Below are 14,071 nucleotides of genomic sequence, written 5' to 3' on the forward strand. Positions count from 1 at the left end.
GCGAGAGGAAACCATGGCCGTGTTTTTTTTTTTTTTTAGAATCTGACGATATTTCTCCAGATGGCTAGAATTGGCAGAAGTAAAAAATGACTTAAATCGCTTTGCTTTAAAAGAAGCCAGACTTCTGCATGCGGTGAATCATGTGAGGTTTCTTTTCATTGAAATAACTATTTCTAGACTGTGACTATATCTTGCACTGATGCATAACATAGCATAACATAAAGTCCACCCCTACTGAGCAAATAGGAAAAAAAACCCCTTTTCTTGTCCAGTGGGGTAGTTGACAGTGTATTTTGTACACACTGCTTCAGGAAGCACTTGATAAAATACAAAAAAACTGGACTTGCAGTTTCGTCTTTTTTGTATATCTGTGTTATCCCCTGTGTCTACTGTTTGATCTGTGCTTCTGTTACCGACCCGACCTCCTCACGTCGTTGACCAGAGACTGCACGATCGCGAACTCCACCAGGCACAGGGAAGGGGCGGTCTTGCAGAATGTAAAGAAGTCGCAAGATGTCACCTCTCCGAAACAGAAAGACGAGGAGTAATATTTCCGCAGTCTTCTTACATTTGTTACTATTTGCTTCGGTAGGTGCATCTTGATTCTTAGGTTAGGTGTTGTTATTATAAGTGGTGGCCCAGTCGCTGCGGCAGCAATTCCGTCCTGCCAACCACAACGGGCTATTTCAGTCCGACTGGCAGACGAATGTTCTATTTTCACAGCAGAACTTCATGCCACCTTGCTTGCCTTGCAGCATGCTCACCGCTCTTTGGAACACAACTTTTTGATTATTTCAGACTTTCTGCACTTCAAGCCCTCATTTCAAATGATTCTGACCACCCCCTTGTGGTCCAGATTCATAAAATTCATGCAGCACTCTCTCAGCAAAATAAGGACATTGTTTTTATTTGGGCTCTTGGCCATGCTGGTATCCCAGGCAATGTTCGAGCAGACCAGGCTGCCAAGGCTGCATGTCAGTCCCCTGGTAAACTTCGATCACTTATTTCATCAGACTACAAATCTTTATTTTCGGCCTACATTCAGTCCTTATGGCAATGCCACTGGGACACTCTGGGCCTAAACTAAGAATGCCTGATCGAAAAAAGTGGCAACCAGTTGGTATGATCATCGTAACGAATGAAAAGGGACGGGAGTGAGACGTAAGGTGCGATATACTGGACAGCAGATTATGGATTTTATTAAGAGTAACCAAAAAGGTCGGTTAAACCAACCTCCGGAGAAGCAAATAACCAGATTTCTACAGACGGAAAGTGGTATAAAGTTATTCTTTCCTTTTTCATTTTTGAGTAATGAGAACAAGATCTTATGTGAGATAAACTCAGTGTTTTTCAGATACATTCTTCAGTACATGTTGTGGAGAATGGGTCCAAGCAAAACTAGTTATTCTGGTAGCATTCAACAATAAATAGCTCTTGGGCCAAATGATCCTAAGATTTGGCATTAAAGAAACCAACAGCACAGCACAATAATAAAGCGTGAATGACTGGAATAACAAGCGTGAAATAAAGCAATTACAAAATAGTGGTCCCATGATTTAATTTTTTTCTAATATTGTTTTCCATGTTAACTAACATCATTCACTAAAATGCACCATTGTTTTTATCTTACAAGAACTTATCAATTTTGTAGTTTTAATTATACACTGTTAGTAACCATTTTGTCTCATTAATTCAACCTGTACCTTTGCTTACTTTGCACTTTTGCAGTGTTAGTAGATATACCAGATATGACTGAAGACAGCAGCCACAAAAAGAGAAAGATTTGTGAAGCTGAAGTGTGGCAGGAAATACGAGATGAAATGGTTGAAATTAGAATAGAAAGTTTTAGTCCTGCAGGAAATCAGCGTTCCTTTTGCAGTAGTGAAGTCAAAGATATTATATGGTGTCCGAACTTTGTTAGTCCTGCAGGAAATCAGTGTTCCTTTTGCAATAGTGAAGTCGAAGACATTATATGGTGTCCTGATTGTGGACCAAATAGTCTCTACTGTATGAACTGCGATGAAAATATTCACTGTGTGGTGCAGTATCACCAATCTTTTATCTGGAAAAATGTAAGTACCGAATGAATGTCTTTGTAAGTATACATTTTTTTTTATTATTAACATGCCTTGAGATCTAAAGATGGACGTTTCAAATAATATTACAATTATAAATCTTAGCGTCATCAGTTCCCATGGTAAGGCAATCAGAAGGATGAATGCATATTTATTAGTGCTATCCTGCCCTGTATACATGTAGACCAGAGAAGGGGTCTAATTGGTAGTAGCGCTCATCCGGGTGGATAGGAGCGAAAAATTCGTATGCACGGGAGCCCGGAGAAGCTCTCCGGTCTGGCTTCTCGCATATAAAGTTATCGGTGGTTCCGCGGCTGTATAACTCTCTACTCATGAGGAAAAATGGTGGCCTTCATGGTGTTTCAGTTGCGACAACGCCGATTGTTCAGGCGAAATCGGGTGTTTCACGATAGAACACACCGTTCAAAGTGTTCGATGACATGGGAACTGTATAGAAAATTTTGTTTCAGACGTGCAGACATACTCTGACCGATGAAGAGGCATACGATATTGCTGTCACCAATCGGCAAGGTGCCTTAACACCTTTGCTACAAGTGCTTGTAACACTCAGATAATTTGCGTCATCCAGTTTTCAGGATGTATGCGGTATCTGTAAGTCGGACTGTGTCCAGAGTCGCCGATGCTTGGTTTCGGCGAGCGAGCAATGAAATTGCATTGCCCTCTCAAGTCCACATTGATGTAATGAAGAGACATGTAAACGACACATACGGATTTCCCAATGTTATAGGATTCATTGACGGCACCCTTATTCGGATTCAGGCTCCAACTGAGCAAGAGCATGAATTTGTCTCGCGCAAGGGATACCATACCATCAACGTCCAAGTCAACACCTTTTATTGTATGTCTATTTCATATCAGTCCATTTTGAAAACTGTTAAAGGTTTTATTGACTTCCTTCGCAGTGTTAAAATGGAAAATCGGAAAAGGAGCCACGTGAACGCAAAGGAAGAGCTAGGTCAAAGTCAGGACCAGACGTACGAAGTAACAAAGAAAAATCTGCCATTCCTCAAAGTAATTGACGACCTCATGCAGGAACTGTCTCCCAGGAGACTTCAAGTTTCGGAGATCCAAGCTACTTGTATCTTTACTCCTGTGTGTTAAAAGTCTGTATGAGCATGTATGCCTGCCCTTGTCAGCGAAGAAAAATTTCTGTCTGGGTCTCCTCGACAGACAATAAAGTCTGTTTTGATTTGATTTGATTTGATTTGCCACTCCCACCACCTTTTCCACATCATGTGTGTTTGTGTATTTACACCCCACCCCACCAACATAATCATAAATGTAAAAGAAATCTATGGCTTTATTAGGTGGCAGCATTGATTGTAACATAGTTATGGCCGCTGGACCAGTTTTCATTAAATTTTCATTTCTAGGTGGGTTTTTACTTTTTTTTTTAAAACTCAGGCCACTCGGATTTCCATTATGCAGTGACTGTGATAAAAGGGGTTATGCATATGTGCACTATAGTGCGATATACATGAAATTGTGTAGCAGTGTTACATATCTACAGTATGGGCAGCTAATAATTGTAGGACGTGTAATGCTATAAGCAAGAGAAGGTGTTATAAAATTATACTAGTACAACAAAAACGCACTGTCAGTACAATTAAGGTATCTACAAATGTTACTTGAAAAAAAGGATCTACATATAATTCGCAGGGCCTGTAGCATCAATTTATAGCAGAAACAGTCATGGTCACCTTGTGCTGAATGCCGATTGCAGGTGATCTGTGATGCTGACCTTATATTTATGAACTGCATCGCCAAATAGCCAGGAAGTGTACATGACTCCCGCATCCTGCATGAAAGTGACATTTTTGAGTCATTTGGAAATAATGCCAGAAGACCTCTAAATGGCATAGTCTTGGGGGACAGCAGATACACGCAGAGGGATTGGCTATTCACTCCTCATCCCAATCCCGTGACACAAAAGAAAAGGAATTATAACTACTGCCACAGTTCTGCTTGTGTCACTGTGGAGAGGGCCACTGGTGTGTTGAAACGATGCTGGCACTGTCTTAGACGACTTCGGCTGCATCCAGTGAAAGCCTGTAAGGTAATCACAGCATGTGTGATGTTACACAACTGTGCCAGACAGTTCAAGCTGGATGTGCCATGTGATTCTGAAAGTGAATCAGACTCTGATTCCTCAGAAAATGAATCAGATTCAGAAGAGGAGGAGCAGAGACTTGCTGCCAGGAGGATAACTGAGAGGGGACGAGCTGCTGCTGGCAAAGAGGCTTGCTAGCGACTTATCAATAACTTTTTCTAAAGGTTTGACAGGTATGTCTGAATTGGTACCAACAAAGCATTGACTCAAAAGATTGACTGTGAAAAGACACATTTCCCATAAGGTGCCTATAGACCGTGCCTGCTGAGCTGCACCTCGATACCACGGGATCGCTCAGTTGAACAGGAGTGGAGCAGGTGGCAGTACTCTACCGCAGAACAAGAGTGCCGCTATTATTTTGGAGAGCCATTTCATTTCTTTATTGACATGGTTTGTCGCATGTCGCCTAAGCCTGAGCTTTAGTCCTAGAGGGGAGCTGTTGTGTCACTAAAGTCTGACGCAATTGCAATTTCGTTGACCTTTTTTTTTTTTGGGGGGGGGGGGGGGGAAATGGAGAAAGACAGAGAGAGAACGGCCACCAGGGAGGAAGGTTGGGCGGTGTGAGAAATTCCGTTGTGGAAACGGGGACATATTAGCTGTAATTCCGTTGTGGAAATAGGGACATATTAACTGTAATTCTGTTGTGGAAACGGGGACATATTAACTGTAATTCCGTTGTGGAAACGGAGACATATTAACTGTAATTCTGTTGCAAGAACGGAACCGTCTTGAGTTGTGGGTACGTTTAGGTAACATCCATCTGTGAGGCATCTGTTTTTTTTTTTTTTTTGGGGGGGGGGGGGGGGTGTTGTTTTTTATTTTCATTAAATATGTATTTGTAGTGTTATCTCGTGTGCGTGTCGTTTGTTGGGCACTGGGAGTGGCTGGATTCGTCGCTACACGTGACATGGTTCATTGCCCTTTAATGTACCTTAGGTGAGCTAAAACCACAAATGACTGCCTTATGCAATGGGCTTTAGCGCTGCAGGACTACAACTTTTTGGTCCTCCCGATCTTAGGTTCTAAGAAGCCTCTCTATATTTTGCAAAAACCGTGAGCCCTAAATTTGCTCTGAATTGTGTTACTACACCGATGTTATTTTGTTTAATGTATGTTGTGAGCCCATGGCCATTTATGTACACTCAAGTGTTATAAAGGCATGGGCTAGAGTAGTGCTGTGTGGACATTCTGCAAGGTAGCACCGTTGTGGTGTACCTGTGCTGTAACTGGGTTTGCCCAGCTATCTCCACTCAGGTATCCAAAACCTGCAGAACCCACAGGGTTGCTACACAGCTTATAATCTATTATTATGTCTTTGTTTGTTATGGGGGCGACCACCAGCTATCTCCACTCAAGGTCATGGGAGTGAACAGTGGTTAATGGTCCAGGCTGGTTGCAGTTTTGTACCGGAAAATTTAAAACTAGCTATTTCTCTTGTTTTACTTTCAAGTTGATTTTTGCTCATAAATATGGTGCAAAGAATACAATGCCTTTAATTCCACTCATTTTTAGACAAATATGTGGCCAGTTTCTCCATATTTACGTCCCCTTTATGTGCAAGAGAGCAAGTTTCATGGTGGCCATGCATATCAGAGTTTTTACTTGTCTGAGATCAATACAGATCACCAATATTTACGCCCCTAACAACCAGCTTGAACATAAAACCTTCTTCAAACGCTTATCCCCACTACTAGCCACACCTCACCCACAAATTCTTGCGGGAGACTTTATCTGCATCACAAACTCTAAACTAGACAAAATAGGAGGCAACCTAGACACAGGAAAAGACGGTCACGCTGAACTATCACCGGTGGTAATGGACCACAAGCTCACAGACGCATGCAGACTCTGGTACCCAATACAAAGTGCGTTAACAGCGCACAGCTCCCAGGTAGGCTGCAGACTAGACAAAATTTTCATCTCCCACAGCCTATTTTAGTATCTTTGGTACAACTTAAACTGTGATGAACAAAAATATAGACAGCTCCGTTTCTATTTCCTTTTTTTCAGGAGGGTGTCAAACAGTCATGCTGGAATTTGTTCTGTAATTACAATTTGTTAACGAAATCTGTGTCGAATTTTCATAATGTCTTTTCGTAAAATACTTTACCTTCATAGCCCTCGATTTACACTTAAGCTTAAAATTGTTCGAACATATTAAAAGAAAGAAAGAAAAAAATCCTTTAGTTGCGAACGTGTTTCTACATCGTTGTAACAAGGAGCAGTGTAAGCGTTGAATTGGAACAGGTTATCGTCTGACATCCATGATATTCACGTTTGTCAGTACTTATGCGTCTCTTTGAAATTCCGGAGATCAATCTTTCAGAAGTTTCTTGGAATATTCAGATGCCCTCCATTCAAATGACTGGACACACGTGAAGAAACAAGACACCAAACAGTGAGAGATAAGTCAGGCAGAGAAGTTTCTGAAGAAGTGATTGCCTCCCTTATGTCAACGTTGTAGATACGTACACACCTGACTTTATATTTTAAATTTTATTTTAGATCTGCACGTATATTACACGTCAGTGTAAACTAAAGATCACAGTAGAGCAGGGGTCTCAAACTCATATTAGCATGTGGGCCGCAGTGGAAAGTAACAGCCAGTCAGCGGGCCGCACCACGAAAAGAAAATGTTCTTTCATTAGTATTATAGCATTTTTACTTTTCAGATTAAGTATCTCCTGTATCCGGTGGGTGGGTGGGGAATACCGTTGGCACTTTGGTATGCGTCATGTACAATTTCACTGGTGCCAAGGGGAAAAGAGGATTCAAAGTACTCAGATTAAGAAGAGTGATGATGAGTGAGTTAGCTCTACTGTATTTGTGGAAAATATTTCCAATATGTGAAAATTTAATATTGGCATTGTTTTGCACTTTATCAGTATCATTGTAAAGGCATATGGAGAATGAAATAGAAAAGAAATAGAAATGTTAAGTTGTTTGTTCAGCTGATGCAGCATGTTTTAGTCTTTCCAAGAACAATGGCTTACAGTAGATACCTCAGTTTGATGTTTGATTCATTAGTAAATGCAAAAGAGGTAAGAGAATTTTTTCTAAACTACTTCACAGTCATAGTAGTTTGCTGAATTTTGGAGGCATACCATGGTGTTTTTTCCCAGCAAGGTAGAGAGATGTTATAGCTTCTGTTGGGGCTTTTTATTTCTCATTTATATCAAAGGATAGAACTTTGATGATTGTTTTCTTTTTATAAAGTGTTTTTTCCACTAAAATTACAGATGCAGTCAGGAGAATGTTTCCACAAGCAACAGAAATGGAAATAAATAGTGTGGCACATAAATGGTTATTTAGTGCCAAGGACAGGGATGGTGAGCGACATCAGCAATTTAACTCAACTACTGGTGAGTGGTCATAACTGACTGAAAGGAGCTTATGTAGAGGGACGAGTAAGGAGGACCCGCCGAAACGGATCTCTAACGACCGGAGGGCCTGGGAGCCTGGTATCGTCTACCAGCCTGTGTGTTTTTTTTTTTATGGAGATACGTCCAGTGTCGTGTGAGGGTAGGAGGGATATCAAACAAAAATAGTCCACTATCCACATCACTTGTAAGCTATAATAATTTGAACCTAAAAGTTTCATTTGTTTCTCAACTGTTAAATTTAACTTTGTAGTATTTTATTTCTTGTTAGGTTCAGTACATTCTCTTCGCATGCCTCGCTTCAGACAAGTGTTTCCTCATTGGCTTAGCCTCGTCACATGATATCGAGGCAACGTCATTAAAGCCAAACTTAACGCCCGAATAATGGCAAGCAAAAAACGACAGTCGCGTCAAAATCAAAAGAAAAAAATGGACAAAAAGCAACAGCAAAAATTAGCAAAAGCAGATGATGTCCGAACGAGGTAGAAATGGCGCGAAAGTCCATTGGGACAAATTCAGGAACGCCAAAAGGCAAGAAGAGGATGCAAATCCTCCCGGGCCGTCATGTGAAGGCATGTCGATCCCACCAACGACGGGTAAGAATCTACGAAAGAAATTTTTTTTAAACATGGAAGATTCTAATAAGCTATTACGCCTAGCCGTGTGCGCTATCTGCACAAGTGGCCAGTTGCAGTTATGGAACAGCGACGAATGGCCAGAATACGTGGAAAGGAAGAATGTCAGAAAAAGCATGCATGTGTGAGTGAAATGTTCACCAAATCGGTAGGGTTTGAAAAAAGTATTGAGTCGGGCATTCCCACACGAGTTGTCAACTAAGACAGGCGAATGTAATTTGAGATAAAGAGAGTGCGGAATCAGTATAATTCCTTGCCTAGACAAGGTATGTAAAGTGATGTTTTAATATCTTTGTCTACCTCCATGTGATGTAATAATATTAATTAGCCCCATATGAATATTTAAAAGAGAATATTTAAAAGAATATAAGCGTCCAGTGTTGTGAGGGTAGTTGTTCGCAGGAGGAACATTCCTAACGCTGAGGATCGAGAGAGAGTATCCTACATCAATGGCAGATGAAGGACTGGAAAGAGTAAGCTACACTGTTCACCAAGGAAAAATATTGTGTGTTCGCCAGTGACGTCTGCCACCTTCTCAGACAGTAAGTTGAACTATTTTGTTAACGAAGGAGAGACTTTCTACTTCAAACTTTAGAGAGATCGAAAGTTACTCTTCGTGTGTGTGAAAGTGAAGATTCTGTGACATTTTTTAATGTATTAACGTGCTTAGAAAAGTTGTAGTTGGATTTTGTTAGCAGTTTAAGAAGACTGCCAGAGAGCGTCTTGATGATGTTAGCAGTAGCAGACCTGCCTGCGAGCGTCTTAAGTTAACAGTTTCATTGAGTGTGCTGTGTTAATTGTAGTTGTGTACGGTGTGATGTTGGAAGTTTTGTGTGTATATTAAACGGACGTCCTGAACTTAGGTGATCTCGTATTGTTTTCTTATTCTTTAAGAATGCGCACGTCCGACATTAGGTCGTGACACCCGATCAGTGGCTTCACCAAGTAGGGCACATCTTAAGCCCAAGTAAGGCCGAGTTGGGGCCCATGATATTTTGCAGGCTGGGATGTTCGTTCAGTCCCCCTCTCTTTCTGTTTTACCCATGTGTGCGCGCACACACAGATATTATTGATTGTAGGAAATTAAAATAATACATGAGGTAAAAAACAAATTACCCATTCGATCGACTTTTGAGTCTATCTAGATGCATACCCAGGAAACAAAGAAATTCTGATGAGGATTAAAAAAAGCTTCGCGTTTGTGTAGGTCATCCACTAACTCTATATAATTCCAAAGCGCATGTACTAATAAGTACTACAAAGATAGTAAATACCTATATGGAGAAAAATTATTTACCAAAAAAGAACTTCAAGGATAATACACTGGTAATGGTACCACACTCAAGACGCATGCAGACTCTGGTACACAACAATAAATTAAAAATGTATGTAATTAACTGAGCTGCACAGCTCCCAGGTAGCGCTGCATCGCCGACTAGTTTACATCAAATTCGTTGACACATCTCCCACAGCCTATTTTAGTATCTTTGGTACAACTTAAACTGTGATGAACAAAAATATAGACAGCTCCGTTTCTATTTGCTTTTTTTCAGGAGGGTGTCAAACAGTCGTGTTGGAATTTGTTTTGTAATTACAATTTTGTAACGAAATCTGTGTCGAATTTTCATAATGTCTTTCAGTCCATAAATACATGTGACCCTAACGAATTGAGATAAGTCTCTGATCATTGGTCACGCTAGACACGTGTTTCCATTGGCTTAGCCTCGTCACCTGACATCGAAGATCTGACAACGGCCAAGAAAGATCATGGCTAGCAAGAAATATCCCCTTGGTAACAAACGCCAACGTTGCAACCACGCGTCCTTTGCAGCACGGATAAGGTGGAAAAAGTGGAGGGAATTACGAAAAACTACAATAGTCAACATCAACATCCCTGTGCAGTCATGTCAAAAGATATTTAGCTATGCGCAGATGAAACAAATTCTGCGATCAGTGGTTTGCCGCGTATGTGTTGAAGGGAGACTTAAGCTATTAACATGGAAAAATGGATATTCTGATAATTACGTCATCCAATGTGTCACCTGTGGAGCCATCACCAAATTATAACCAAATGCAAAAATTGTGAGTAAAACTTCAAGCTGACCAGCCTTTTCTCCCTCTTCCACTGAGAAAGTCATGACCATACTTTCGCCAGGGGAAACTATTATCTACTCCGGACATGAAGACCCTGACCATAACCACACACAAGGAGTAGCAGTTCTCATGACACCAGAGGCTGCAAGAGCGCTAGTAGCATGGGAGCCAGTCTCCCCACGACTCATGTCAGCCAGGTTCAACTCCAAAGGGAGAAAGATCACGATCATCCAAGGCCTCAGCTATTGCTCTGGCTCTTCATCTCTGGAGATTGAATCAGGTGACCATCCAGCATATCCAGTCAACAAGAATGGATCCCGGAATATCTTCAAGACCAACTAGCTTACAGATCGTCCAAGCAGTCGAGCGAATCAAGAACAGGCGCAGAGTCAACAAAGCATCCCTGAAAAGAAAACGAACGAACGAACGCATCCCTGAAAAGAGAACTACAGAGGGATATTGGAGAATTTTCCGAAGAACAGTACAATCTTGCACTGCAGAAGGCCGAGGCGGAAGGATGGATTACTCGGCAGACGGAGGAGCGTTTCGGAGTAACAGTGTGAAAAATGGGGAGCGATAACAAAATTATAAAATTGTGAGTATAACTTCGAGCTGACTAGCCTTTTCTCCCTCTTCCACTGAGAAAGCTATTAACATGGAAAAATGGAGGCCGAGAGTGAGTCTCGTCTCGGCATACAGACATCAGTCCATAAATACATGTGACCCATACGAATTGAGATAAGTCTCTGATCATTGGTCACGCTGGACACTTCTTTCCATTGGCTTAGCCTCGTTACCTGACATCGAAGATCCGAAAACGGCCAAGAAACATCATGGCAAGTAAGAAACATCCCCGTGGTAACCAACGCAAACGTTCCAACATCGTGTCCTTTGCGGCACGGATAAGGTGGAAAAAGTGGAGGAAATCGCAGATTGTAAACATCAACTTTCCTAAATACTCCTCTCAAAACAAATTTACATCGCGTCAAGTCAAACTAATTCTCAGCTCTGTAGTATACTAAGGGGAAAATGAAATTAATCAAGTGGAGAAGTGCAAACCTACAAAATTACATTCATCCAGTGCACCACATGTGGAGCAATCACGAAATTGTAGCCAAATGCAAAAATTGTGAGTATAACATCAAGCTGACCAGCCTTTTCTCCCTCTTCCACTGAGCACTCAGACTACAAGAATATACTTTTACCCAGTTTCGTGACTTTGCTAATGAAGTGCTTTGTAACTATTCGTGTTTTTGCTTTTATTAGCACTCTGCATCTTCTGGTTCAATTGTACTTAAAAGCAACTGCACAGAATTATTTAGCGACTTCTGGCATTTTATATAGTAGCTTGACAAGATCTGTGAGCCCTGAATTCATAAAATAAAAACTCAAGAGTCGTCCTGCACATAGTCACACGCTAGACACGTGTTTCCATTGGCTTAGCCTCGTCACATGATATCGAAGGCGGCCCTAACAACGGCTTTAAAATCTTACCATCATAACATCAACAATGTCAAAAGCCGCCGCCCGAGCTAAGAGGCAGAAAAACATCAGCAAGCGCGTGCGTACACATCGCGCCTCTTACGCTGCGCGCATACGATGGAAGAACTGGGCAAAGGAACAAAAAAAAAAAAAAAAAAAAGAAAGGCATTCAATGTCGCTGTGCCGTCCTGTACTCACAAAAATTTTTCAATATCACAGATAAAGAAAGTCTTACGTGTAGTAATATGCCGTAACTGTTTGATAGGCAGAATGATTATAGTTTCTTGGCAATATGGGTGGAATGACAGCTGCATAATCCAGTGCACCAACTGTGGATCAACGGCCGCTTTATGAAGACCATCGCTAAAATTGTGAGTGTAACGTCAAGCTGAAGTTTCTTTATTCCGTTTTCTCAGTGGCTGGTCTGCCTTCTCTCCCTCAGCCCTCTCCCTCAGCTCCGGTATCACTATTTCTGAAAAGGTTCCAGGTTTCTTTCCATACAGGTTGCCAGATGTGTGTCTGGGGTGTCTATGTAGAGGTAGCACTTTGACTTTCCGGCAGCAGTGTCCCCTGGGACAGATGGGAGCACTGGTCCTCACATGGCAATCAACTCTCACAGCTGGCTCCAGGTCCTTAACCTAGCCACACCCCGGTAACCGCTTCTGCTGGCGGGCCAAACGCTGTGAGGGGCTGACGTGTTCTTTTGCACGTCATTACAAATACTTGGAGAGGAGATGGGCGCCACCAAGTTCACCGAAGCCCACTGAAAGGACTCATGGACGTACAACAGAAAAGATGTCTGTTGCCGCTGCCGGAAGGTCCCCCCTACGCCCAGACCGGGCAAGGGACTGAACTGAACTGAACTGAACTGCCAGATATATGATACCATGTTATTGGTATATTCATGATGGCTTTGATTAGTAATTGTATTTTCTTCCAGGTTCGATATTTTTGTGAGATAATTGTTTGCCTCAGCTGCACTGCTACGATCTACCATGGAAATCCTTGAAATTAGTTCACGGGGCTTTTGAGCTTTCTGAAGAATTGCGTAAGTACAAAAGAAAAGTAGACTTCTTCTGCTGACCATGTCCTGTAGTACTTTGATGATTAACTCATTCGGTAAAGTTATATCGATGCAATTAAGCTATAGCTATGAAAATGTTTGCACCACAGGTTCAGACTGTATAGGCCCTAGACCATTTTCTGATCATGACTAAAACCAAATAGAGATCTCCCACCCGACACAAACCCATGTAGGTAAAGGCTTTTGGAAATTCAACATATCACTCTTACAAGACATAATGTAAATAAAATAAACAGCCTGCTACACTTTGCCAACCACACTAAACTACAAGGCCTCCCTCTTCTCGACTGGTGGGACCGAATAAAAAAAAAAAAAGAATCAAAGACATAACAACCCAACATAGCAAAAGCAAAGCAAGAGCTTTGAAATTAAAGAGCAAAAAAAAATTAAAGCCCTTAGCCCTAATACCCAGTGCTAGAACACAGAAATTTGGTGGTAATGAACACCATCAAAAGTAGACCACAACAGCTACACAAAGAGAAAATAACAGGCGCCCAAATCCGTTCCAGAATACTATTAGAAACAACACAAGAAACACCTAGCACCTTCTTCTGCCAAAAAGAATTGCAATGCAGTAAACGGAAAATCATTACCAACATTATAGGTCAAGGCGGGCAATTTCAAACAAAACCTAAGTGACATTCTAAACTCCTTCAAAGTATTCTACTCCAAACTATACATAGCAGAGACCACAGATCCTGAAACTCAAGAAAACCTCCTAAAAGACCTCCCGCAAATCGATAACGAGGTGGCAGAAAATATAGGCACACCAATAACTCTAATAGAAATCTGTAAGGACCCCACTAACTCCCAACACAGGGTAATCTACAGATCCACATCGCTCCTAAACACAGATTACAAAATACTCACAAAAACACTCTGCAACCACATCAAACCTCACCTCCACCTCCACCAAGTCATCCACAACAACAAAACATAAGTAATCCCAGGTAGGGAACGTCATGAACGTGTATTTATTCGTGGGCGACTTCTCTGTGGAGAAGATAACTCTCGGTGGAAATTGCTACTTCCTTTACCGGTTTTGTGAAAGAGACGTCAAGGTGAGTGGTCAGTTCTTCTAACATCTAACAACCGTCACAGTAATCGTTCGCCATCATCCTCGAACACACTCCAGAAGCTCCAGGTATTTATTTATATTTTACAAGGTTCGTAGGGTATTTTTGCCGTAA

The 14,071-nt window shown here is 41.5% G+C and overlaps 1 protein-coding gene across 1 annotated transcript; it reads left to right on the forward strand.

Annotated features, from left to right (window-relative positions):
• The first annotated feature begins 868 nt into the window (after positions 1–868).
• Positions 869–5,796, forward strand: LOC112571705 (putative nuclease HARBI1). The gene is given in 2 exon segments (XM_025250924.1): positions 869–2,918; positions 3,820–5,796. Coding segments are annotated over 2 exon segments (771 nt in total). The 5' UTR covers positions 869–2,672; the 3' UTR covers positions 4,345–5,796.
• The last annotated feature ends 8,275 nt before the right edge of the window (positions 5,797–14,071 follow it).

Source organism: Pomacea canaliculata, linkage group LG9 (genome assembly GCF_003073045.1).
Source record: "Pomacea canaliculata isolate SZHN2017 linkage group LG9, ASM307304v1, whole genome shotgun sequence".
NCBI classification, from domain to species: Eukaryota; Metazoa; Mollusca; class Gastropoda; order Architaenioglossa; family Ampullariidae; genus Pomacea; species Pomacea canaliculata.